Source organism: Leptonotus elevatus, chromosome 3 (genome assembly GCF_054856555.1).
Source record: "Leptonotus elevatus isolate MCC_2025b chromosome 3, RoL_Lele_1.0, whole genome shotgun sequence".
Classification (NCBI taxonomy): domain Eukaryota; kingdom Metazoa; phylum Chordata; class Actinopteri; order Syngnathiformes; family Syngnathidae; genus Leptonotus; species Leptonotus elevatus.
In genome coordinates, this window is record NC_141241.1 from 9,162,898 (window position 1) to 9,189,927 (window position 27,030).

The 27,030-nt window shown below is 40.0% G+C and overlaps 1 protein-coding gene across 3 annotated transcripts; it reads left to right on the top strand.

Annotated features, from left to right (window-relative positions):
* The first annotated feature begins 3,529 nt into the window (after positions 1–3,529).
* On the top strand, positions 3,530–9,704 carry irx6a (iroquois homeobox 6a). 3 transcript variants are annotated; one of them, XM_086071631.1, is made up of 7 exons: positions 3,530–3,916; positions 4,615–4,923; positions 5,945–6,054; positions 6,279–6,574; positions 7,897–8,547; positions 8,630–8,732; positions 9,311–9,704. In XM_086071631.1, the coding sequence occupies exons 1-7, from the start codon at positions 3,851–3,853 to the stop codon at positions 9,312–9,314; spliced, it is 1,539 nt and encodes a 512-aa protein (XP_085927757.1). In that variant the 5' UTR covers positions 3,530–3,850; the 3' UTR covers positions 9,315–9,704. The 3 variants fall into 3 exon arrangements, with proteins under 3 accessions (XP_085927757.1, XP_085927759.1, XP_085927758.1); XM_086071633.1 differs by having other exon boundaries at positions 4,665–4,923; XM_086071632.1 differs by lacking the exon at positions 9,311–9,704 and having other exon boundaries at positions 8,630–8,736.
* The last annotated feature ends 17,326 nt before the right edge of the window (positions 9,705–27,030 follow it).

The following is a 27,030-nucleotide window of genomic DNA, read 5'->3' on the forward strand; positions in this document are numbered from 1 at the left end:
CGCAATGCAGCAGACACGTCCATGTCAACATTTAGCTGGAGTAAATTTAATAATATTGCATTTGTGGAGACTGAGGTGAAGTTGTATTTTACAATTTTAAAAATGTGCAGAATTTCACAAGTTGCTTCATGTTAAAGATTAGATATCTCGTAATATGAAAAGAAAAATGACCAACGTCGTACAAATGCAATTATGCCACCTAGTGGCAGAAAATGACCAACACAAATCAGTATTACACCTTTTTTTTTTTTACTCGATTTGATGAATTATTATGTAAATGTAAATGTAAATGCCTGTATCAATGACTAAAAGATGCAGCCATATTTCTATTAGTTTTTAAAAAAATCCACTTTTATGTTAACGAGAGTACGAAAACTTGGAGAAAAAAATATTTTATTGTACATTTAGAACAGATATAACATTTGTGATTAATGGTAATTTAACTGTTGAAGTTATGTTATTAATTACGATAAATAAATAAAAATCGCCTGACACACCTAATTTATATATATATATATATATATATTAAAAACCATTGTCAGATTAATGCTATTATTATTATTATTATTATGTGTTATTTTGTGATTATTAATTAAGGCATCAAATCTAAAGACAAAGTCTTTAAAAAAGTGAGATTTTTTTTTTTTTTCATGTGTCATTGTGAGGATATGACACATTGTAGAGAGAAAGGCACAGTGGTCAGTCTGCCATTACAATTAGTGTTCATTTCAGCCAGATTCAGGGAGATGTACGCTGACTGCTGGCCATGCATTATGCATGAGTGTGTCCATATGCACTTGGGCAGTCTTGTATGCCCTTGTAGAAGTGCATCGACCACCATAGTGAGCAATTACATTTTGGTTGCTGCAATCTTCTCTGGCTGCGTAATTGCTGATGTTACACTGTGTAAAGCAGACGAGATGATTTCTGAAGAACGCTGACTTACTACGTTGTGGTATTTTTGCTCTTCCCACTAGTTACTAATGCTTTATGACTGAATCTTGTCATGTGATGTTACGTTCAAGTTGAATGCACTCTCGAATAAAAAAGATTTAATTTGAACATTAGGTGAGGGTGTCTTATAAACGGAGGTTGCTCTTGTCAATCTCCAGCTTGGACTACAGCCATGTAGACCGTGAGCCCCTCACTAAATTTAAAAGAAATGAGCGGAGCCACTTATTATAAAATAAATAAAATAAAAATAGAGGAGCCACTTCAATTGGCCGGGAAGCAAATCAGCTGTGTTCACGCCCACAACGGTACAACAGTGAACGTCTGTAAAAATACCAAAAGAAAGAAAATGTCATCCATGTGCACAGCTAGACTGCGATTTGCACTATAAGACTTGTGCTGGTCACAAAAATAGGTCCCTCAGTTTTATGATCCTAGGGCCCTGTTTTGGGTCCTGATGTGTATACTTTGGGAACCACAAAAGGTACTACTTTTTGGTGGTTTAGCACTTTTTAAAGTTTAACTTACATAGTTTTCCTATGAAAATCCAGTAATTTTCCCTATGGACAAGGTAAGGTAAGCATGGATTTTACTTTGGGGGTCAAAATGGACCCTTACTATACATCAAGTCAAGCCATTGGGCAGAAAATCTGTTTAGTATATTAAATTATTTAAAGTTTGCTAAGTTTTGAAAATCAATAGCAGTAGACCCATTTTGGACTTCCACATCACATTCGAGCTGTTGCTAGAGGTAAAAATAAATGTATATGACAATATATATAGAATTGGTATATCTTACAGTTTAGTATTGATACCCCAAAATCACAAATCAATAATATGTATTTTACATTTTACAGTGATATGTGAGTTGTGTGCTTAATTAAAGAAAAAAAAAGTTTTAAAAATGGGCAATTAGATCATCTTGTGAATAAAACCAATTAATAAAAATGTAATATCACAAAATTGGCACAAAATAATAATTTAAAAAAATAATGGGCTAAATTTTGATTGACACTGACAAAGAGCTTTTTGTCGAGTTCCAAAATATTTGAAACAACTTTGTAGAACTGCTGCGCAATTCTACTCTGGCAACTCCAACCACAACAGCAAACTTACTGTACAAACACTTGGTGTCCATAATTGAGTTGGTTCAACCGTTGCAGATTAGCATGAGAGAATCTACACGGACAATAATCATTTCCATCTCTACACAGGCTTATTGGATGTTCCAGTGTACCTATTGTTGTGTCCTTGTCAGTGCGCTTATCAAAGGAGATCTCTATTCCTTCTTCGAGGTGACTCTTCAGCGCCCCCCGAAGAGAAACTTTGTAACTGCATGCCTAATCTCAGGGAAAGAGGAGGGGCACCATACGTCAGTCACACTCATGCTCATCATGGGACACTTTTTTTTTGACAGGTCCATGCTGTGTCTCACAATTGTGGCTCACGTGATTCCAACTAAGTTGTTTGTTTACTGGCGACGCTTAATACAACTTTAAATGATTTCTCCAGCATCATTCAATTAAAACGCATTCTCAGACACCCCCGCCTCTAATATTTAATTAGACTGTCTTTTTTTTTTTTAAGTCTCATCAGATTTCACCTCCAAGGCATATTTTCACTCTTACTCGTTGGTTAAACAAGGGGCGAGGAGTCATTTGTTAATTGATACAATTACGCACGCGGCGCGTATATGGTCACGCAGGTCTCCAGGCGCGCATCAATCACTGCTCTATTGACCTGTCAAAAACTAAATACATACAAATAATAATCCTTCCATGGGGGAAATTCCCCTCTCGCTAGAGAGCCAAGAATTGAAGAAATGGTGAGTAAATTGGGAAATACTGAAACTGTTTTCCAATATCTTGTTTTAATAATTTTTCCATTTATGCAGGACGTATTAACAGTCAGTGGCATGAAGTGCAGTTGTGTGCTACATCATACTGCAAACGAAAATCAGGCAAATTTTGCTTAAAACTCAGAATAAACATTAGGAGATTATTCTAGTGAGGGTAGGGTGTGATTTGTCACTTTAGTCATAAATAACCTATTTAAAAGTACTTTCATTAATATTTTTTTTTCAAAGAAAATGGAGAATTTATAGTTTTTTTTTCTTTCCCTCAAATATTATGAACTCTCTGTTTGATAAAGTGCATGTGTATAGCACCAACCACAATATTTTTGTTTCAAATTGATTTGTGCTGCTGTCAATAAAAAAAAAAAGCGTTATATGTACATCTCCTTAATGTCTAACAAAAACTGATAATAATGGGGGAAAAGACAAAAAAAAGACAAACTGTATTTTTTTTTTTAATTTTAACTACAAATAAATATTTTTTTAAATAATAATCCTTGCGAGTTTTTTCTTTCAAACCATAATGAGTGAGTAAAATGTTGCCATGGCGATTAATTGCCCTTTTGTAGTGTGTGGCACCTTAAGGAGGGAGAGAAAAAGCACATCTTTGTATTGGACGCGACTGGCAAAGACTTGATCCCCATCCCTGGTACACCACCGTGGCGTTCCGGGATTACAGTGACGTCACGCCGCAACCCTTGCATGGATGAATGCTAAAGAACTATAGAGGCACAAATAATAGCACAAGCACAGTCCATATCTTGCAAGTCTTACGTTATCCTTTAAGCCTCCTTGCCTAACATAACAATTTTTTTTCCAACTAATGACGCTTAATTTCATTTCTCATCAGATCCTCGGAGGGGATTATTCATTCGTATAAAACAATCCGCGGCAAAGTCTCCCCTCCTATATGGGCGAAAGTCATGTATTATTGAGAGGGGCGAAGAGAAAGGCCGTGCGCGCGTGGAAATGCGTGGAAGAGCGCGGATTTGAAGTGGAATTGGGAGCAATCGATCCGGGCTGCATGAGGAGGAATTATTGCTGATGGTTACAAAAGAAGGCGCGATGTCTTTCTCCCAGTTTGGATATCCTTACAATGCAACTTCACAGGTAAGTTTTTCCTCGCTTTTTATTTTATTTAATTTTATGTTTTTTTACCCTTAAAATTTGATTATAAGCTATTTCCTCCACTCAAAACACTTGTGTTATTTAAAATGTGTGTAATTTTTATTGGCTGTTCCCCCCCTCCGCGTGGTGCTTTGTAGCTGTTGTGCCAAATATTGACATACGCACCCATGTCCAATAACACTGAATTATGAATGAACTCACGTGTTGTCTTCTTCTTTTTTTTCTGGTGACAAAAGCGAGATTGATGTCACCCTGCATGCGTGGCGCGCCATGCGTAATTACGCATCTTTCGGATGAAATGTAAAATGATTCAGAAGTGCTTAATTGTGACCACAACTCTCAATTTTATGAGAGTTTTGATGGGAAAAGTTAGTCAGTGGAGAGTTTTGAGCTCATTATTTTTGCGTCAAGTACTAGTTTAACACTTATTTTAACATGAAATTGCTCACTCGGAATTTACGTTTCATTTAACCTGCAAATAATGTCACGTCTTAAGAAAAATGAATCAGGAATTGTCGTAAAAGTGACTTACCTCCAATTGACTTTTTTTTTTTTTTTGTCACAATGTAAATGACCCTCATTTTGCATATAAGTAACTTTTTTCTTTTCTTTTCTTTTTTTTTTTTTTGGCATTTTAAAACTTTTATCCGACTGTTCTGTCCATCATTCTCTCTGTGCAGTTTTTCGTGTCGGCAAACCCCAGTACGACTTGCTGCGATTCGATTTCCAGGTCGGTGCCGCCGCCGGACGGCTCCACCGGAGGAGCCCAGACCCCCGCGGCCGTCGCAGCGGCAGCCGCCGCCGCCGCCTCCTTCTGCTGTCCCGCGCCCTACGAGAACCGGCTGCTGGCCGGCAGCCGCAGCGAGCTCAACGCGGCTGCTCTGGGGGTGTACGGCTCCCCCTACGCGGCGGCGGCTGCAGCCAGCCAGAACTACGCCAACTACTTCCCCTACGGAACAGACCCCTCCGCCGCCATCTACTCCTCTCTGGTGGGCTCACCTCTGCCTGCTTTGCACGCGCCCGAGAGGGGGGAGGAAGGGAGGGAGAGTGGGGTGGGTGAGCTTGGCTGAATCGATGCATTAAGGAAAACGTGATGACAAACTCTTAAATGCACCAGGCTTTTCTTTCAAACTTCTCCTGGGGATTTTTTTTTTTTTTAAAGATAAAACAGAAAATAAAATATGGATCAGATGTGTCAAAAATAACATTGATTAATAATAACAATAATAATAAAACACATATTTATTTTATTTGTATCCAGCCACACACGACACACTTATCATTAGAGTGTATCATGGAAAAAATATGTATATACATATACACATTTTCCAATACATTTTAAGTTCCTTTAATTGGCAGTTTTGAGCTCCTAAACTTAAAACTCAGAAGTTACTGTTATTAAAAGTATGTGAACGTTTGTTGTCAAATCTTGTAATTAATGATTTTTTTTAAAGTTGTTAATTTTATTTTACTTAAAGCAGTCATAGTAATTGAATTTGTTTCACATCACATAATCCTTTGGCTCTATAATGGTAACATAGCTGATAGAGTTGCAAATTTGCATATTCAGCCTTATAAAAAGTTCCACTCTTACCTGAAATGATTTGTATAATTTTACTGCAAATAGCAATGCCATTTAATTTTGGGGGTTTATTTGGAACATGTAAATAATAACAGGCACAAATCTTGGTTTTGTTTATTTTGAACATGTATAAAATAATGGAAACAAACGTTTTGGTTTATTTCAATCATATAATAATGGGGTGGGGCGTATTAAGTACACTTGTGAGAAAAGAAAGAAACTTACAAACAAAACTAAACATCAACTGAAAGCAACAAGAGATAAACCAAGTCAGTGGTCAACCCACTCACTGCAAAATTCAATTTAAGTATGTGTTTACATGATCCATACCTCTATAAACCCTCAGGGTGCAGTTATGTTTCAAATGGAAAATGTTACACTCTAAAAAAAGTTACACAACATTAAAATATCTTCATTTTGTGTGGCAGAACCCGCAGTACGACATGAAGGAGAGTGCGGGCACTTTACACTCTGGAATCAGTCAGACGGCTGCGTACTATCCCTACGATCCGTCGCTGGGCCAGTATCAATATGACAGGTAAGGTTTATGCTCCACTTTCTGTCCACTTTGTGTCATTCGAGCTCAGGCGTTCTCGCTTGCCAAAAACTGCTACGCTTCCACTTTTCATTAGCAAGTCGCATTGAGGTCAATGGCGGGGGTGTGACTCTGTTACCTGCCTTGATTTCTTGGTGTATATCCATTTCAAACATTAGAGGGTGCAGTGTGTTATCCTTCAGCCGAATGAATGCCTGTGTGTACAGATATGGGACGGTGGACTTTAACAGCACGGCCAGACGAAAGAACGCCACCCGAGAGACCACCAGCACCTTGAAAACGTGGCTCTATGAGCACCGCAAGAACCCGTACCCCACCAAGGGCGAGAAAATCATGCTTGCCATCATCACCAAGATGACCCTGACCCAGGTCTCCACTTGGTTTGCCAACGCTCGCAGGAGGCTCAAGAAAGAGAACAAGATGACGTGGTCGCCCAAAAACAAGGCTGGCGACGACAGGAAGGACGACATCAGCAAGAGCGAGGACGACTGTCTCACCAAAGGTTTGTCCCGCACCAATTTCTTTCTTTCTTTTTTATCAGCCTTTTTTTAGCGTCATCATTTGAGAAGTTATTTTTAGTCTGTTTGTTTGTAGTTTTGGTATTTCCATGAACCAGGAAGTAACAAGTTAAGCTAGCAAACAAAAAACACAAACATAATTTTGCACTCTTGTTTCTTGAATTCAGTTTCTCTCATTAATATTAAGATTATGGTAGAGTTCGTCAAACTAATACTGTGTAAGGCTAACATTATCATCAGTAGACGAGGCAGTAGGCTATTAACTAATAAACGGACAAAAATACTGTATTGAACCGCACAATTTCTTGTTTCTATGTAAGTAAACTGTTCTCTGTTTTCATCATTTGTTTTATAATTGACCCCTGAACTATAATGCTAATGATAGAGTCCCATCTGCCTAATACCTGGGCAAACCTTCATGAACCAGGAAGTAGGCTGCTGGCTAAAACACAGACGAAAATATGCAGTTCAGAAGTTATTTTTGCTTTTGTTAGAGGAATTAATTTTTTCTTTTCAAGCCTTTGAGTTATAATGAAACTGTTTAGCCCCGTCATGCCGATGATGAACGCATCTTATGTCATCTTGCACTATAGACTAAATATTCTACTCCAGAATTGTCTCTGTTCCAGAATGCTAATGTGTAAACCTAATGCTACATTTCGTGTCATCCTCCACGAAATAGCTTTCTTGACCTTTGTGATGGTCTGCGCTGGACTAAGGTCACTCAGTCTTGATCGTCTTCTTTTATATAAAATGCAATGGTGTGTCCTCATGTTAGCCAGCTGTAGCAAGTGACCGTTGCACGTTATCTACGTACTTAGCTAACGTTTTGGATCAAGAAATGTGTTTGTTTTTTTGTTCGGCACCCATTCTAAGTCACTATATACTTGTTAGCCCACTAGCTTGATAGCCCCCTAGCTCAGTAGCCCGCTAACTCAGTAGCTCACTAGCTCTCTAGCCTGCTAGCTCGATAGCCCGTTATGCCCAGCTATGTTTTGCTGGCATACCTACAAGACACAAAAATACTAAACAGCTCTATTGAGCGAAAATATAATGACAGATGAGTGTTACAGTGTGTGCTGCCTGAATATTGTGTTTTCATGTGGACAGTTGTATGGATGGAAACATTTTATGTCCCAAGCCAAAGCAATATATAAGTATTATTTTGGCATCTTGGTGCCAAGGAACGATGTTGAAGTGCTTTGAGGAACTTCAATTAAACAAAAGTAATGCTCTGCTGCCACCTTGTGGATTACGTTGAAGTGAGTTTAAGAGTTTCATTTCATCTGAATTTTTTTCCTTGTAGATTCCACTGAGTGCAAGGAAGAAAAAGATTTGCATCTGAGCGATTTGGACGACATGGACGAGGACGAGTGTGACAAGCTGGACGGCGAATGTGAAAAGGTGGTCTCAGACGAGGCTGTGGCGCTCCCCGTCTCAACCCAAAAGAGAGATTGCAACTCTGAGCTTCACTTGAATGTGTCCAACAGCTTCCACCATGCCTTCCCATGCGCCATCAAAACCCCCCTCCTCCCCCCTCTTCCTGCCGACTTCCTGGATCCCGTAGCGTCCAAGAACCCGTCCACCACGGGAACCTTGACCCTGTCTCACTTTGAAGCGTCGGACAAGCCTCGGATTTGGTCTCTGGCCCGTACGGCGGCGGCGGGAGTCATACTGAGCCCGCAGCACGCTTCCGAGCTCAGGATGAGCAACTCAAGCGGGGACTGCCAGCTCCAGAGGTTGGCGGGCACCCCTGGAGTTCTAACTGGACAATGCGGGCTCATGAGAGGCCTCGAGGAAGCAAATAGCGTCACCGGTGCCGTGAACCCTTTTCCTGAGGGCCCCCCTTTGCACTCCAAAGTCTACGGCCCAGGCAGCTTCAATCACAAAAGCCTACAGCTGCACTGTCCGTCCTATGCTGCCCTCACAGACACATGCCAATATTCAACTACTGAAGGTTAACAATATAACATAACATTCATGGCCATTTCCCCAAAAAATAGATTTCATAAGGTGCTTTTTTTTCTCGGTTTGAGCAGGATTCTCCGGCGCCAAAGCAGCAGAAACGTCGTCCGACCTCAGCCAGGGGTGTGTGACCTTGCAGGACGACAAGGTCACCGCATTCAGGCCTGTGATGAAGAGGTGAATATACACATTAAGCAAAGTGGGATTGCATGAAGGTGCATCTCAATACATGTGAATATTGTGGAAAACGAAATGTATTTCCTTTGTTGATTTAAAAAATGAAGCACAAATACAAAAAGAAAACACTTCAGAGGAGAAAGGAAAACATGCCAACACTGAACTCCTGACATCATGCACAAAGCCACGCCTCTATATTTACCATTTTATTTATTTGCGTTCTCAGTATGTTTTGTTTCGCTTGTCACAAGTGTAAAAAATGATTTACATAAATTAACATACTCTAGATAGATAGATGTAAACTTATGAGCACAACTGTACGGTGAGAAAAATGCTAATGAAATCAAAAATACTGTGGCAATTGTTTTGATGATTTCAGAGGTGGATGAGCAGAGACGTGCATGTGAATTTTGGCGACAATTCATAGCATTTTTGGGCCATTAAGCTTTTGTACATGTTATAGTGCAACATACGTTTACAGAGTATGTAAACTATTGAGCACAACTGTGGTCACTGTCTTTTGACTTTTAATGGTAATTTTAGTGATTCTAATGACCTATTTCTTTATTTCCCTTCAGATGAATGGAGTCCATACAACGAATTGGAGGTTAATTATGCACTAATGGGCGCAGAGGCCTCAGCGGGACAATTATGAGCTATCAAACTATGGAACATTTTGCACAACTTTTTGTTTTTTATATGCTGTTGAAGACTTTATGCAAAAATCACACACGCAGAATGGTTTGAGAATTTGTTTGTGGCAATTGTGTATCATTGCAAACCAATTTATTTATTTGTTCATTGTGTTCTCTGTGTACCCTTTCAACATTCTGTTATTTAAAAATATATATTGTTGTGGTGGGAAAAAATGGTTGGAGATTAAGTTAAATGGTGTGTGTTGTCATTGTGTTAAATGTGAACTGTGTTTTTTTTAATATAAAAAAAAACAAAAAAAAACATTTTTTTCCAAGACTTTTGCGTGTGTTGTGGTTATTTAAAGAACTGAGTGTGTGGAGGGGCATGCATTCAAAAAATGAGGATGCAGATTTGATCAAAGTTGACCGCCTCTTCTCGATGTGCGTGAGCCGAATCTACAAGTCGCAGAAGAAAGGCGTCGTCGGCATGTTTTAATCACCGGTGGCGTTGAGCGCTTTGTAGCCAAAGCGCGGCAACGCATGCTGAATGATGGCACGTCCCCCGTGAGCTGCGCTAACTTGGCATTGTGTTCATTAAAAGGTCATTTGTAGCATCAATCCGTTCACACGGCCCATCACAGTTGCTTTGATTCGCCTCGTTTGCTTTCAGTCCGTTTCGTTATGACTAACTAGTAGAAGATGATGATTAGTAAAAGGATGAAAATATTTTTTTAAATGTTTTAAAATTCTGACAACGGGTATTTTGCTGATTGGTGTTGGCGGTTTCCTGATGTAATGGACGGAGCAGTTGATGGCTCACCTCAAAGAAATGACCACAAATGTGGCTAATTGATGTTCATTGAGAGGTCCGGGGAGAGACTTAAGGCTGACTGAAGCTAAAGTCAGCCTGCATCTGTTAATTTTTTTAGGCCTTGGTAAAGGCCATTATCTCCTGGATGTTTATACTGTCCGGAGGTTTGAGCCCCCCCCCCCCCCCCCCTTACCCTTACCTCCTCTTTTCCTACGTGCCACTGTGAGGACGTCTCCACGGCAATGAGATGATGTGTTTTGCCAAACTGGTCGGGAGCGAAAACACAATCTTACACACTCACATGGACACACAAAGGAATACACAACATTATTATCAATGCCTATCATCGTCCACCTACTACCCCCTTCCTTACTCTGTTGTAGCACAGGTGTGTTGGGAAAGTGGCATGTAGCTAAGTAAGGCTGTGATCTCCGGCTTAGTGTATCTGGGCTGTAACGTCCCCTGCCCAATACCCACCATCTTGCACATGTGCAAGTATTGTAGTCGATGGGTTTGTTGGGTGTTCCTGTGGCTGTTTGCTGAGTTTTTTTTCCAAATCTATACGGTGCTTATCCCTCACAGGAACATAACCATGGGCTGTTTCTTCCGCACCCGCTATTCCATCCTTATGCTTTTACTTTTTTCATCTGAGTGAGAGAGAAAAAAAACGGCGCACTCTGTTTGCCTCTTGGACAGGTTATAACTAGTGATGGGAAAATGAAGCTTCATGAATCACTTGTGATGCTTCTCTAGATGGTGCTCTTGGTTTAAAGATGTAGTAGAAATTTAATCAAGAGCACCATCTAGAGGAGTAAAAAGAAATACTGCAAGTGTTTCATGAAGCTTAATTTTCCCATCACCAGTTATAACTGCTGCGTGAATCGCCGAAAGAACATACAGTTCAAGTCATGTTTTTCATGAAAAACAGTATTACGTATTATTCACTGTAATAATTCAAAGAGACAAAATTACATCTGAATTCTCACATCAACTGATTTGCTGAGAATCACTGCAGAGAGGAGGTGGAGAAACCCTGTCGACAGCCTGGCTTAAATATCATTAGAAGTCATATTTGTGACGATTAGCTTAGCTTGAATGTGATGGTCATCCCGGCTGTCCTTGGTCATGATAAATCCTTGCAAAATAGATGAAAATGAGAGGTGGGCCAGGAGGCGGTATAATATAGTCGGCTTACTTACTCGGATGATTTCACCATGTTTTCCTACCTGTACTAATAACCCGTTGAGGTCAAAATATAATAAGATGATGGAATATTCAAATCTAGTGACAAATAGTGGAAGCAACACATTAATTTGAATTTGAAGCCGGGATAGGCAGCCTGCGGCATGTGGGCCGTATTTTAAATTTTGATATAAAAATAAACAATAACAACATCATTACATAGTAATATTACTTAATAGTGTTATAGCTTGAATTGGGTATGGAGGAACATGTGAGCCCTCACCTCAAACCCCTTCAAAATTTGACCTAATACTGTGAACAGCATTAAAAGTGCCTATGTGATGCTGAAGAAGCTAACGTACGTACGTATATGCGCTCAGATAGCTAGCTACCATACCTAAACAAAAACATGGACGGTGTCGAGCTGGTCCACCAAGTCCATAAAACACTAAATTAGGCGACGTAGGCACAAACACCCACAGAGGATATTTTATTTTATTGTATTGGAAGCAAAACAAAGACAAAAGATTGAGATATTTGAAGCACATTTTTGAGTAGGGGGTGTTGGGGGATGAGGGTAGAGGGGGTGCAAGGGGAGCGGAGGCATATTATTTGTCCGACATGTCTAATCTGAGGTCAGACATGAAATCTGTGGTAAACTTCCATGTTTCTCCATAATAAGTTCCTTAGGTAGCTCCAATGCGGATGGGCAAATCTCCCCAATACACGTTCATCTTGGTAAATTACATTTTTCATGTGAGAGGGGAGGGGGACAAGAATGGTAGGCCAGAGGGAGTTTGAGTGTGTGGAGGGGGGAGGGGGGGGGATCTCCACCCTGCATAATCCATAACAGATTTGCCATAGTCTGAGAATGAGGCACAAATGTGCAAAAAGAAAAACAAGTGAGGGTAAACATGAATGCTTAAATAGGTTTGACAGAATTATTAATCTGTGACATCCCTTCATGAAATGTGATGGAGGCCAACAGCCCACCGCCATGTTGTCCGGCCAAGTCATTGATAATAATCAAGTCATTGATTGGTGCAATAAATCTAACCCTATGTTAGAACAATTGTACACTTGTTTATTATGTTAGGGATTATTAAGACTTCTCAACACCATACTCAAAAAGTGTCTGATGTGATCCGGTATACAGAAGATGGTAGTTCAGGGACAAAGTGTGTCTGGCAGGTCCTGTTATAATTGTTACAATCATGTAATCATTTTTCTTTATATTTATGTATCAAATAATTGATGAATAACAAGCAAATTCACTTATATATGATAGTTAATGTTTGATTTTATTGGATACTTGGTTAATGATGGATAGATTGATTGGAAATAAATGATAATTAATTATTATTTTATTATTACAATGGTGAGAATAAATATTTTTTGTTTTATTTTGCCATTTTGTTGTATATTTATGTAACATACTCCCCCAAAAATATTTTCATCCAAGCTACTGCTAAACTAGTCTTAGGTCCTTTGGGGGGCATAGCATTAACTAAGAAGAAGCCACAAAAAAAAAAAAAAAAAAAAAAAACAGTACATATAACTGGGATGAATTTAAAATGGAACCAAAAACAAAACAACATCCTTGGTTCTCCCGTTCCAGGATGCTGCAGGTTAGTTATTTTGAAACCATTCCGGGGCTTCAGTTTGAATGAGCCGAGTGAATTTGGCTTCGTAAACGTATGATGAAGATAAAGCACTTTTTAGGTACACTCGATTTACCATTGAATATTTTAATAATGTATTTTCTGGAAAATTACAATAAGTGCAGTGGTACCTTGGAGTTTGAACATAATTAATTCCTGCGAAGTGTTCAAAGTCCGAATAGTTTAACCTCCGGGAAAAAAAATCCCATAGGAAATAATGTAATTGCAATTAATCAGTTGCTTGTTTGCTTGTTTTCTTTGCTTGGGTGTTCGAACTCCAAAAATGAGTTCAAACTCCGCTGCATTTTTTACTCCGATTTTTGGGTTGAAGTCCAAATTGTACGAGTTCCGAGACATTCAAACTCCGAGGTTCCACTGTAACTAATTTGAGTTTATTTGAGACTCGTTTGCAGCATGGTGCGCCTTACTGAAAAATAGTAACTAGTTACAGTTACTAGTTACTTCATTTTAAAAGTAACTCAATAACTCTGATGATTACTTATACAAAAAGGAGTGTGTTACTGTTAAAAGTAACTCTTTAGTTACTTTAAAAAAAAGAAGAATTTACACTGTTCCTTTATGCTCAACTAAAATAAAGTAATGAGCGTATTTCCATGTCGAAAAACTCGCCTTGCTCTCGCCTTGACTTTCCATGACTACCAAATCCGATACCCGCCCACAATGCGTCTTCTTTGTTAGAACGGCAGCAGCAATCCATTTTAAACAGGAAGTAGTCAGCAGCCATCTATTCATTATTTGTTTCTAAACCGCTTATCCTCGCACAATTAAATTACTAAATTAAATAATTTATCAAGTAACTGACTAACGTGCCATATTGTAACTCTAACTGAGTTACTGTATTTAAAATTGCGATAGAGTATTAGTTATTGTAACAAGTAACTAAGTTACAGTAACGCGTTACTAGTAACTAGTTACAGCCCAACACTACTCGTTTGACACAATGACTTCTAATAGTTTCTGTTCATCTTAAATCAGCAGCTAAAAGCCGAGATGTGAAATTAAGTCCTGGAGCTGAGCGTAATGTGGGAATAAGAGTAAACTATTAACGCTTTTGTGTTGCTCCCCTGAGTTTGGTCACAGAGGGCTCGCAGGCACTTCCACAATGCCTGTTTACATTGTGCAGAGGCGATTCATGTCCACTATGGGTTAACTTCTGACAAAGTGCTGTCAGTGGCATCCATCATGACCCACTGAGGCCTCCCGCTTAATGAGCCGGTGGCCGCCGCGTCAAAAGAATCGGAATTATTGTGACACGACAGTGCCGGCCTCTCGGTCGAAATAGTAAGCCTGAGTAACAACAACAACAACAACCTCACAAACAATCGTTTTGGCCCGACGGCTGACAAAAGTGCCAGCGAGGAGGTGCCATTTGATGTGTCCCACGCCGGGCAGCTCGGGCCCTCTAGAGTTCAATGTGTACCCTTCATTACATTTGCTCAATGCAATGAGGATGCCATATTGTTTGGGTTCATGTCTCTCTCCGTGGAATTTCAGATTGCCGATGTCGCTACAAGGTCCCCGCTAATGAGTTTTGTCAAAGACAATTACGGGCCTGCCGGAATGAAAAGATGGCTTTGTGCGCTTTTTCTGGGGGTGGATGTTTTCTAGCCCGTCTTTGACCCGCTCCTCGTGTCCCAAAACATTCCCGAATCAGCGCCGGCCTCTGATCTACTCCAACACCTTTGTCTTCGCCGCATTTGTCCATCGATGTGACGCTAATTGAGCGTGGCACAAATTAATGCTGGTGTGCCGCCATTTCCCATGGACCTTGTTTCACGTTTAAACCCGGGCCCTGGTACGCTCTGTGGGGCGTCGCTCTCCTTTGGTCTGCTATTTGACCTCCAGCGGCAATTCAGATCACTGACAAAGTCTTTGGAAGCAGGTTTATAAGTTAAGCAAATCAGTACCTTATTTCTTATTTGGGTTTAAATCAGCTGTAACATAACTAAAGTGGAAGCTTCCGTGTGTTTTCCTTCAAAAAGTCTTGAGTTCAGACATTTCGGCTTGTGTAATTGCTAATGTAAAGCAACACAAGTGGCTGAACTGATGACTTGATGACAAATTAAAAATTGTTCGCTAGCCAGAATGAAATCTTGTATAGGAAAAAGTTGCTGAACTCAAGACATTTTGAAGGCAAACAAGTGAAATATTGTTCACTAGCCAAGTCAGTCACCTGAATGAAGTCTTCTGTAAAAAAAAAAAAAAGCTTCTTGTTTGCCTTCAAAATGTTTTGGGTTCATCCACTAGTTGTGTAACTGCCAATGTAACACAACTAAAGCAGCTGAACTCAAGACTTTTTGAATGTAAATAAATTCTTCAATGGCCAAGTCGGTCCCTTACCAGATGTCAAACCACTTGCTTTTCACTTATGGAAAACCTTGAATGAGACAAGACACAAGTGACTGACTTGGCAATTGAAGAATACTCTATTTCTTTGCCTTCAAAATGTCCTTGAGCTGCTTTGTATTTTGTTACTGCAAATTTTTCTGAAAAGCATGGAATCTTGTTCAAAGGCCAAATGAGAAGGCCGCAAATGCCGCAAGCAAGAAACAACTGGCAGTGGAGGTTTGATGATCTGTATGGAATTGTGAAAAGTTAACAGTGGAGAGCACAAATTCAATTTCCCATTAATTTGTGACTCAAGACTTTTTGAAGGTAAATAGATGGAATACTCCTCAATCATGATCTTATGCCTGATCTTAACCCAATAGAGCATAACATTCTCTTACTGAAGTCAAAAGACAATGCTGCAGGACCCACAAAGAAGCAACCGAAGCCCTAATAAGACTCCTCCATGGAGGAAATGTTTGTATTTTTTCATACATTTGTGAACTATCAGCTCTGCCTAGCAACAAGTGACAGTAAGAGGAAAAAAAAGCAGCAACTGAAGGCAAATGCAGTGATGGTTTGGAGAACTTGTCATTTGTAGCTGTGAAATGGTTAACAAGTTGACGCCACCAAGGAAAATGTTTCGTTTATTTCAACTCGGGTCTTTTTGAAGGAAAATACATCAAATGTTTCTTATTGTCCAATTCAGTGGGCAGATCTCATCCAATAGAACCTGATTTTCATTTAATTTAAAACAAAATAGGAAGGCAGCATGACTCTGTTACACAGTCTAACCTTTTTGAAACCGTTTTTATCTAACATTATGCCATCTTTTGGTTTCTAATAGTACAAAGAGCTTTTTTTGGGGGGGGGGCAACCTTAGCCTATCATACTCTCTGCCTGTCGTCAGTAGAAGCAGTGAAATGAAGCAAGAGGTCATTTACGCTGCTCGGACTGTGTAACTACTGGAAGGAGTGCAAATGGTTCTCCGGGGACGCTGCGAGTTTGGATTGCCGTGTTTTCTCTGAAAACACGCGCAGCAGCTCACTTGCAGACACTCGGCGAGTTCAGACCTCTGCCGGAGCCAATAAAGCTAAGATCACTCCCTTATGAAAATATATTTTCTTCCCCTGCAGGAGTCCTGGTCTAACGTTTGCAGTATTAAAAAAATAATAATAATTCTATGTAACATTTCCTGTGGAACTGGTGAAGAAGTCAAAAGATGCTTTAGAACTGCACAGCAATACGCCCAAATATGTTTTTCCATGACTGTATGCCATAAGGGAGAAAAAAACAGCTATAGAGTTTTTGTGCGTACTTCAGCTCCTTGGTGGAGGTAAACAAACCTCTCACACAGTAAAAAGCAAACAATCATAAATCTCCGCACCAAAGAGGCTTTCATTTCTCTATTTAGTGTTAAACTCCTGTTATCTTGTTTGTTGGGTTATGTTTGTCCGTTTTGCTGCCGCTGACCTTACTGAGGATGGCGTCATGGGCATCAGCATAATCTTCTGTGTCATTTTAATGCTTTTCATAATCCCCACTACACACACACACACACACATCTCCTTTTTAATCTGCAGGGCTCCTTCTGTTTTTCTTCCCCTCAATTTTGGGCATCTGCTTCGCTTTTATAGCAACCAGCAAAAAAACATAACTGCAATTGTCTGACTAAAAAATGTTGCTCATACCATTTAGAGTACTCTTGGTTTGGGATGTTCAATCAGACTTTTTATTTTTTCGGACCGATACGAGTATGAGTACTCACCTCTTCAGTCGAGGCTAGGCTTTTGATACATAACATTTTCCCCCAAAACAATGACAATGACATTTTAGAGAAAGACCTATATATCGCAATATACGGTCTAAAAACAGTTGGGTCAAAAGTAACCCAATTATGGATCAAAAATAGGCTGATCAACTTTCTGGGTTGTTTTATACAAAATTACCCAATTTTTTGACCCAAGTAAAGGATCTGACCAAAATGTATGAGTTGTTTTACAATGAAAGACCCATGTTTTGACTCAAAGTTGGGTCAAATTGACCCAAGTAGAGGATCGGTCCATTTTTGACCCATAGTTGGGTTCCCACTGCTTTTAGAGTGTAGCATTTTTTTTGTTGAATTTTAGTCAAACTTAACTTAAGAATTTCTACTATTCTATAAATTCCTATATAACATTTTTAGAACTTATATAAAAAAAAAAAGGTGTTTATTTTGGGGGGCTGTGGTGAATTAATGTCATTGCAATTTATTTAAATAAGGAATATTGATTTGATAAACAAATGAAATGAGTTACAAGCTACAAACTCGCAGAAAATAAACAGCTTGAGGACAACAGGGGGAAAAAAACATTGTCACAGTAGCTTTACTCATTGTCATAGTTATGATAGGTGAGAATCTGCTGAGCACTCCATTTGGCCAGCAGACGGCAAAAGCCTCGCAATTGTCTCCAATTTATGTCTCCAATTTCCCGAGCCCGTGCCAACACCACTGATGCACATTTGATGACTGCACAGCTCCGTGCAAAAAAAATTTTTTTCCTGCACTCCTCCGCAATGAGTCGGCGGTGGCACCTATAATGAACTGCCCGCGCTATAGGAGACCCACTACTCCCGCCGTATTACCTTCATTGGCATCACCGCAGGCACAAGAAAAGCTCACAGTGGGCTAAAGGTGTAACAATGTGGGGTCAACAGCACTGTTTTGAGCTTCTTGCTCTCACTGGTGTTCCAGGGCAAGAGACTCTAATAGAGTCCCCACACATGGTTGACGACTGCATCGACTCGGCTTACTGTTACTGCAGCGAACATGGCAAGGAATTGTAAAATCAGCACGCAAGCACCTAATAGTAATCGTTTACATGCTGCTGGAGGAAGTCATATCACAGTGGTTGTTCAGAACTTTAATAATACCACGATTAAAAACGTAGGATTTGACATCAAATTTCAAGGAAGTTTCCAGAACTGGCCATGGAAATATGTAAGCAAACCAACCAAGATTAGGGAATTACTCTAAATCAGTATGCTGACATGATGTTTAGGGAAATAAAATTACCCTTGCAGCTTTTTTTTTCTTTTTTTTTGGAGAGAGAGCTCAGTATTGTTCATTCGGTAATTTTACTGATTTGACATGTCATCGTCATTGCTCTCTCTTTTTTTTATGGGGGGGGGGGGGTCAGTATGTGCATGTGTGGGTGAGTGCGTGCATGTGCGTGCGTAGTCATTAATTTACCGAAAAACGATTAAAAATCCCATACCGTTTACCTAAACCGAATACTTTAGAATCCAGCTAGAGCCCTGAGGTTGTCAGGAGACCCGAGGAAGGATCAAAGAAAATAAATGAAAGTGAAATCCAGCACCGACCAGACATCACCTACTACCCACCGGGTTATCAACCAGAGTCTTTCACCAACCCCAGAAACATCTTTATCCTTGCAGCTTAAATGGTACCACAGCTGAACAATTTGGGATTTAGCTGATAAAATGTGGAACTCAAGATTTTATAGCAAATTACAAGGACAAATCCAAAATTGGCAGCGGAAATGTGGAATCCCACAATGATGAAACACAATGGGTAACTTGACACTGGGGTCCCAAAAATTGAATTACAACATGATCACATGATGACAGTTGAACAACCTGGAATTTAATTTCAAACTTAAGTGAAAAATCCCTGCTTGGCCAAGAAAATGTGGAAGCAATGCAACCACGATTATGTAACTAAACCTCAACGTTCACTTGCCGTTTGGGGTAATAAAATTACAATGGATGCTTAGAACTTGAATGGAACCACAATTAACTCAGAATTTGACTTAAGATTTCAACAGCAACAAAACAGATGTAAAATTCCTAAAACGAGAGAGAAAATGTGGAAGCTGCAGAACCGTGATTATTTAATCGTTCAAATGTTTGATGAATACTCTCTCGGCCAAAAGCTTCTTGTGTCCTATTGTGGTATTTGCAAAGGCATCGGCGACCAATGGTCAGGAAGATTTACAATTCAGAGGGATGCAAAGGAGAGAGAGAGAGAGAGAGAGAGACAGACAGAGAGAGAAAGTGACTGCAATACCACTCCTACCCAGTGGGTGGCACTAGTGGAAATAAACAACAAAGATATTTACCAACTTCTTCAGTTCAGTTAAGACTGAAGGCTCTTTTTTCATGCCCAGTGCAAGTCTGGCACAAAGCGCGTTGTAAATCTGCGCTGGGGTGTGTTAGACTAAGTTTTGCTATTTTGACAGCCTCGTGCACCAGATTTTGCACCGTTGTGGGCGTGAACACAGCCGACTTGTTTTGCCGCCAGTCCTCTCATTCCCTATAAATAATCACAATGCAGCTTTGTGTTTTCTTTTCTTTTGTTGTACTATAAACGTTTTTACATTTTGAATATTGCCTATACAGTTAATAAAGGTTACTTATGTTGACAGTTTGAGAGTTTCAGAATCGGATTTTAAACGGCATCCTAAAACAGGTTGTGTTCAACTTTGACACTATCGTCGTCAAAGCGACCAAAGTGCGCATGCAAAAGCACTGAGTGATGACCTCACGACGACTCAAATCACAAGCGGCCCGTGTTGAACACAAACAAACGTAATTTACGACACGCGGCCAAGCCTCCCAGCCTGTAAATCAAATGGGCCCTTCTTTTAAATTTGATGCATGGGGGCTGTCGTGTGTCTGTGGAAACAAAATGGCTTTGTTTATGGCAAACAAACAAAATAAATGGGCTGGCATGAGCACGATAGAGACGTAGGCCGCAACTAGTAGATGAGCTAAAAGCGCTTGTTTGTGGCTCTGGCGTGCCGGCGGGTGACGTGAGATTTTGACACAGAGGCGGCGGCGATGGGGCAGTCCCGACATGCTCCACATTCTGCAGCAGCAAGGTAAACAATGAGGAAGAGGAGGGGGAGGAAGAAGAGGAGGGGGCCACACAAAGACCACACATTCTCCACTTTCACCCATTTATAAAGGCTCATAAAAACACAAGCCTCCATTATGTCTCCTGCAGCCCGGAGCTGTGTCAAATGATGGCGCATCATGATTATTTTTATTGGCCCATCTTATTCCAGCTATGACTGATGCCTGTAAGCGTTCCCATTCACACTTTCATGCGTGCTGACTGATATTTAAGCCCGCGCAGCCTTAGTCTGACCTGTTCCTAAGGAATCCAGACCCTTTATCTCTCTGATGCTAATAAACGAGCCTTCAAAAGGGCCCACCATGCCAGCATTATCTAAATATAATAAGTGACACATTGTTTAGACTATAAGTCATAATCATCAAGATACACAAGCAACGGCAATGACTTCCCTCTGCTGGTCTGAGACCAAACTACATTCAAGTCAATAACCAGTTGTATAAAAGTAAAAATGGCATTTTAATTTGAGTTTCTACGCAATTATCTCATATAATTAAGCATATGCACATTTTAAATTTTAAGCTAAACTAAGTTTAAATTCTAGATGCTACATGTTGATATTACATTAACTGTAAAATGAATTCCGTTCCTCTGTACTTGTGACATCTGCAATGACATTACAATTGAACTTATTTGCTCACAAAAACATATTAATATGTTCTATTTTAAATGTTTTGATTGTCCCAAATATGTATTTATACGTTTTTTATGTTGTTGTTGTTTTTTTAAGCCAGGGCATACAGAAGGCTTTGATGCAGCCTCTCAACTGCAGAGAACGGATGAGGAAATTGTAGTTATTACAAAAACGGCCAGCAGTTGGCAGCAGAGCAAAAGAGATCAACCAGGGCCGTGTTGAAAAAAGCTCATTTACCTATAGTTTTTAACAGATTTCTGAATAATGATTAAACTTAGCTATATTCTAAAGGTAATTTGCTGCAAAACGGAAACAGATAGAAATATTTTTTTTTTCCTAATGAAAGAAGAGACTCTAATCTTTTTGTTTTTTATAGCAATAGAACACAATATTCTGTGGGCCTTGCAGAATCAGTCAAAATCCAGTAAAAGAGCCGGGAGCGAAAGGGATTGCTTCAGCAAAAATGGCTTCGAGTGAATGAGTTTTAATTGCTATTCAATTTTCATGTTCTTTTAGGGCCCTAAATGGCCCACTTGCCATTGGTTGACCACCCTTGCTTTAACTGCTAATGGTTTATGGCTTGCTGTTGGGGCCTTGCAACAATAAAAGAATGCTGCCAAAGACATTTTAGCGCTCGTGTTAGCACTTCAGCTCGCTTAGCCTCATCGCAGTCGTCACTTTCTGCATCTGCGCCGCATTTTCGGTGGGGTTTCTATATCGGGCCCTTCGCACCGGATGCCAGTGCAGCGCATATTCAATTTGTTACTAATTTTGAACTTGGCATAGCAGCCCGTTGAGCTGCCGCTGCTGCTGCCACGACCACAACACAAACAAAGCATGTGGAAGAGCGGCTTTCAGTGTACGACACTGTAAATGTTTAGACTTTTTCTAAATAACTCTGCGTAATAGAATTAGTGGCAGAGAGGCGCCTGGCTGCATGTTTTTGAGGGCTGGGAAACATATAGTACAGCCTTATACAGCAATTTCTAAAAACACATCACATCATTAAAGGTATACACGCCAATGCGTGCAAGTTGGCAATACTCTTAAGCTACATCAAGAAAAGCTCTGATTCTTGATCCAGTTTCACTTTGAATTTTTTCCAGTTTCACAATTTTACAGCAATGTGATTCTGATCAGGAAAAGGAACAAGACACAATTACAAATGCATCCTTGCATATTTGCCTAGCCATCCATCCATCCATCCATTTTCTGTACCGCTTGTCCTCACAAGGGTCGCGGGGGTTGCTGGAGCCTATCCCAGCTGGCTTCGGGCAGTAGGCGGGGTACACCCTGTACCGGTTGCCAGCCAATCGCAGGGCACACAGAGACAAACAACCATACTCACAATCGCACCTATGGACAATTTGGAGTGTCCAATTCACCTGCCATGCATGTTTTTGGAATGTGGGAAGAAACCGGAGTACCCGGAGAAAACCCACGCAAGCACGGGGAGAACATGCAAACTCCACCCAGGAAGGCCGAAGCCCGGACTTGATCTCACAACCTTTGCACTGGGAGGCGGTCGTGCTAACCAGTCAGCCACCGTGCCGCCTTGCCTAGCCATGTTCATCTAAAAATATTACGCCATCTTCTAGAATTGGTGACAATGAACTATGGTGAAGAAGAGGAAAAGTTTAATTAATCAGACCATAGCCTTGTTTAACATAAAAAAGGTGCTTTGCCACCATCTTTTTAGGTACGGGGGTCAATCATTGGCAGATTTTCACAAATGTTGCATTAAATGACAGATCTGTATTAAATATAAGTTGTATATTGGAATAAACCACTCACGTGGCAGTTTGGGGAGGAAAAATATGGACATGCAATTATAATAAATAAAACAAAATAAAATATTAAACCTTCACATAACTCAAATATGTTCACTTTTGCCTCCAAATTTACTCCCATGTGAGACTTTACTCACTTTGCCAATGCTTAAAAATTCAACACATTCTGCAGCCATGTCCTTGCCTTCTGAGGTGTAAAATGTAATAATACAACATCCTGTTCTCATCGGCGCATTTCATTTCCCACTTTGTGCATCCGCAGAGATTTTGCGGCGTGTTTGTGACCAGTGTGAAATCACTGCTATTAGCGTCCAACACAGACGCGTGTGGATTTTAATCAGCACCAAACACACACACTTCACGAGGTGTAGGGAAGTGGATGTTGTTAAACGTGTCACCCATGGAACTGCAGTGACCTCTAGAGACAGCTCCCTCCACATACAGTGAGCTGGCCTGCTGAGGTGTTGGTGCACGGTTGCACCCAAAAAGCGAGGTGTGTGCGCGTGTACGTGTGCATGCGCGCGATCCAGGGCAAGCTTAGACTTAGTCTCCTGAGTGGCTTATTTGTATATGAAAAATAAACAGTTTAGCATCAACTACTAAAATGTGACCAATTTTGACATTTCACAGCAAAAAAAAAAAAAATCATCTTTTTTTTAGATAGACCTTATTATGAGAATATTCTAGGTCCAGGTCAAAACTGACTATCTCTCCATGGAAAAGGTCAATGCCATTTCCATGCGTTGAAATTAAACTTTGTCAATGGTAGTGTTATGACTAGCAAAGATAATATAAACTACCTTCAACAGAATTCAACACTTGCCCCGCCCATTTGTTGCTAGTTACAATTTGTTTCCCTAATAAGAGAAATTGTCAGCCACGCCCATTCGGTTGTTTCCCCAACGGCAAATTATAGAGAACAGGAAGACAGGCAGAACTGTTAATTATATAATTCTATGGTGATAGTAAATGACTCCACAAACAGTACAAGATTTATTTACACACTTGAATTCATTTACACCCCTGTATTAAATATCAAATGTGCTCTAAAATGACACAACAGTTGATAGTGGAAATTCATAATAAAATGTCGTAATTGATTGCTGTTTGTTGCTAAGCAGAACTTGATTGTGTCCCAGAAATTCTGCCTCGCAAAATGCAGCAGTTTTCATAAACTTGATGTTCACCTTTCATGTAGTCACTAAGCTCTTTCATTGGCAAGAAAAGGGAAAAAGTAAGTAGGCACTAACAGGAAGTCACAAAATGTTCATTGAACATATTTATTGTCAGTTGAATCACAACATTAAAAATCAAATTTCTACTCAAAATGTAGTAACTCACTTTTTCTCATCATGAGAACTAATTAAGCCGTAATACAAAATCTCCACAACTTGCATCGAACATTCTAGGAGGTTTATAGTTATAAACAAAATTCATGTTTGCTTTGTCATTTTCAAAACAAAAGCACCCGTCTAAACTTGGTTCAGCTATTTTTCGCCCATGCAGACTAAATGATATTTTATGGTTCATCCGGGTGAACGGATAAAGCTTTTGATAACGTTGCAGATGAAATATTCTCTCGCTCTCAACTGCGCGCGGACGTCCACATTACCTTCAGTTGCACTACGAAAGCAGCTTGGTAGCTTCAAAAAATGATTATACGGCATCTTCAAACGCGCTGAATGATTTGCTATGGAACGTCTGTACAGCCCAAACTCCCACCCCGGAAAGAATCCCAAGGTAGAAAATTATACTGAAGAAAAGGTTCCAAAACATAGATAGGAATCAATATTAGATACGGATTGGATTTCAATTGCTTGCAATATAATGTTGACTCGAATGAAGCTCTCTAATATGTCACACCGCAGATGAATACGTGTTAGAATATAATAAGCCATTGTGGTATGTGAAAGAATTAAATAATTAAATGCTCAAACAGTCCAAAATGTTACAGTGGCTTAAATTTTGTAGCTTTTAAAATTCACTACAGTCCATTTGTTCAGTACTGCTCAGTTGTATTTATTTTTTAATGTGATTTTCAAGCACGTATATCCTTCAAGAGTGTAGAAATGTTCAATCTGCTGCGCTGCACATTTTGGGGCACTTTACCCTTGTTTCCATGAAGTGGCATATTATGGTATAGTGTGGTTGGGTTTAACTTTCTTACTAAAATTTTCCGGCATTTTTAGCCTTAATGTTCACAAAATATACAACCTGGACTGTCCAACTTTTCAGTACCCTTGACTGTGGTTCTTTGAAATGGCTCTAGTTTGTGAGGTGTCAATATTTTTTGACAATTATTTAATTCCGGAATGAACCTTGATCATTACTAAAAGTAGTGCTTGTGCTCTGACATCACCTGTTTACTGTTAATATTGCGTCATTTTCAGAATGTTTGTTTAATTTTCACATGAAACTTGATTTGCATATAGAAAGCTCTCTAAATACCGTCTTTCACAATCTATTGTTAAAAAAAATCAAATAAAATTATTAGAATATCGTAAAAACACGTTTTAAAAGACAGATAGAGTAACCGCCTCATCAAAGTTGTAGCAGACCGAGAATACCAATGTCATAAATTGTGTATTATTTGTGTCAGGGTTGGTGTGGATGAGGATCCAAATGCAGGGAAGCAATACATATTTCATTAGAAAACGGAAAAAACGGAAAAAGTAAAAAACTCAATTAACAAAGTCTCAAAACGAGATTTAAAGTAACAAACCAAAATTGGGGATGAACTTACTACAACAGAAAACGTGACTCCGGGAAATTGTGACTCAGAAACCGTAACGGCAAACACAAACAACCGACAAGGACAAAAAGAAACCTGAAAACTGAACACAAGCCAACTGACGAGCCAACAAAGAGCACCTTTGCAAGACATGTTTGGCTGAGGGACCTTGACTGGAAGACACAAGGGTTGATGAGCACGGGCGAACAGGACAAGACATGAACCACAAGAAAACAAGACATGGCATGAAACAGAACCAAATGCAAATCTGGCACTTTAAAAATGTAATCTCAACAACTAAAGCCAATTCAGGAAAAAAAAAAAAAAAAAAAAAGCGATTTTCGGATTCTGCAACATAAAAAATACCCTAAAATCGTTGTAACTTTTTTGCCTAACTAAAATGTGCCTTGACCAGTGTAATCTAAAGTGAAATTCAAAATCGCTTCTTCTTTGCTGGTGAGTTAACCGTCTTGCTCTTATGCTATCTGACATCGCCATCACCGAACCCGCAAAGCAAACCTGATTTTAATAGCACCGTAGAGAACCAAATCCTTTGTTGTTAAAGCTTTAAGAGAGGATTCTGCGGCGAACGAGTTGCCCAATGGCTGTTTGTGGTTTTCTCAATAGTGCGCATGCGTAAAAACAACCCCCTCCTCCCTGCTTTTTACGCAGGGAACGTAGCGTCAATAAACAAACCGTTGAGCTGCATTGACATTGGTGTCATTATACAACTTTGCATTTTTAACAAGCTTCATAGAGTGTAGTTCTTACTCAAAAAGTAAACTGAAGTTGCCTGTCCAACAGAAACTTAGCACCAAAGCATCCATCTTCAGACCTCTCTGCTGCTTTAGCCGCACGCCATCGCTGAAAAGAGTCGCCCGAAATGACTTTTGTTTGGCTTTGCTCTTTCAGTCTTTGTCTCCTCCGTTCATCAACCTCAAAAACAGTCTTTCTTTTACGGCTCGGTGGTCCTGTATCCTTCTCTCTAAACTTTAAACACACACACAAGAGGAGCTAGCTATAGTAGGAAGAAGCTACGTCGCCTGCGCTGGTAAACGCCGTTGCGCTAGAGGCCTACGCAAGCTACGTACTTGGAGCACGTGCTCCAAGTGTGATTGACAAGCCAGGTGCCAATCGATAACGAAGCACCTTTGTTATTGATCGGCTAGAATCTAACTTCCCCCGCCACTTCCACAGTTCATGAATAATATATATGATAAAGCGATTTTTAAGTGAATCAGACACCTTAATTTGTCGTAAAATCCTCTATAATACCTTTAAGCGTCTTTTTTTTACGCGAGGGGTCATTGTAGGTAATCCTGCCCAAAACGTGGGACAGCGCACTGTGCATTTACAGTATCCCCCCCTATTAGCCAATAGCATACAGTAGCGGGGGTCGATGCGCAGATGCCCTGAGTGTTGCCATACGGCCGATGGTTCATTAAAGCTGCGAAGGAAGACATGAATCAAAGTGGGAAAGGAGAGGAAACAATCAATCTGCCTAATGGGAATTCCCTGTGAGAAGCGCGGGCCAGCCGTCCCCCCAAATCATACAGCTGCAGACTCTTTTATACGTGACCCACCCCT

What these genes read in the sequence shown, in the direction of transcription:
- irx6a (XM_086071631.1), top strand. Translation starts at nt 3,851, where the DNA reads ATGGTTACAAAAGAAGGCGCGATGTCTTTCTCCCAGTTTGGATATCCT. An exon ending in CTTACAATGCAACTTCACAG is followed by an intron (nt 3,917 to 4,614) that starts GTAAGTTTTTCC and finishes CTCTCTGTGCAG; the next exon opens with TTTTTCGTGTCGGCAAACCC. An exon ending in GGCCAGTATCAATATGACAG is followed by an intron (nt 6,055 to 6,278) that starts GTAAGGTTTATG and finishes CTGTGTGTACAG; the next exon opens with ATATGGGACGGTGGACTTTA.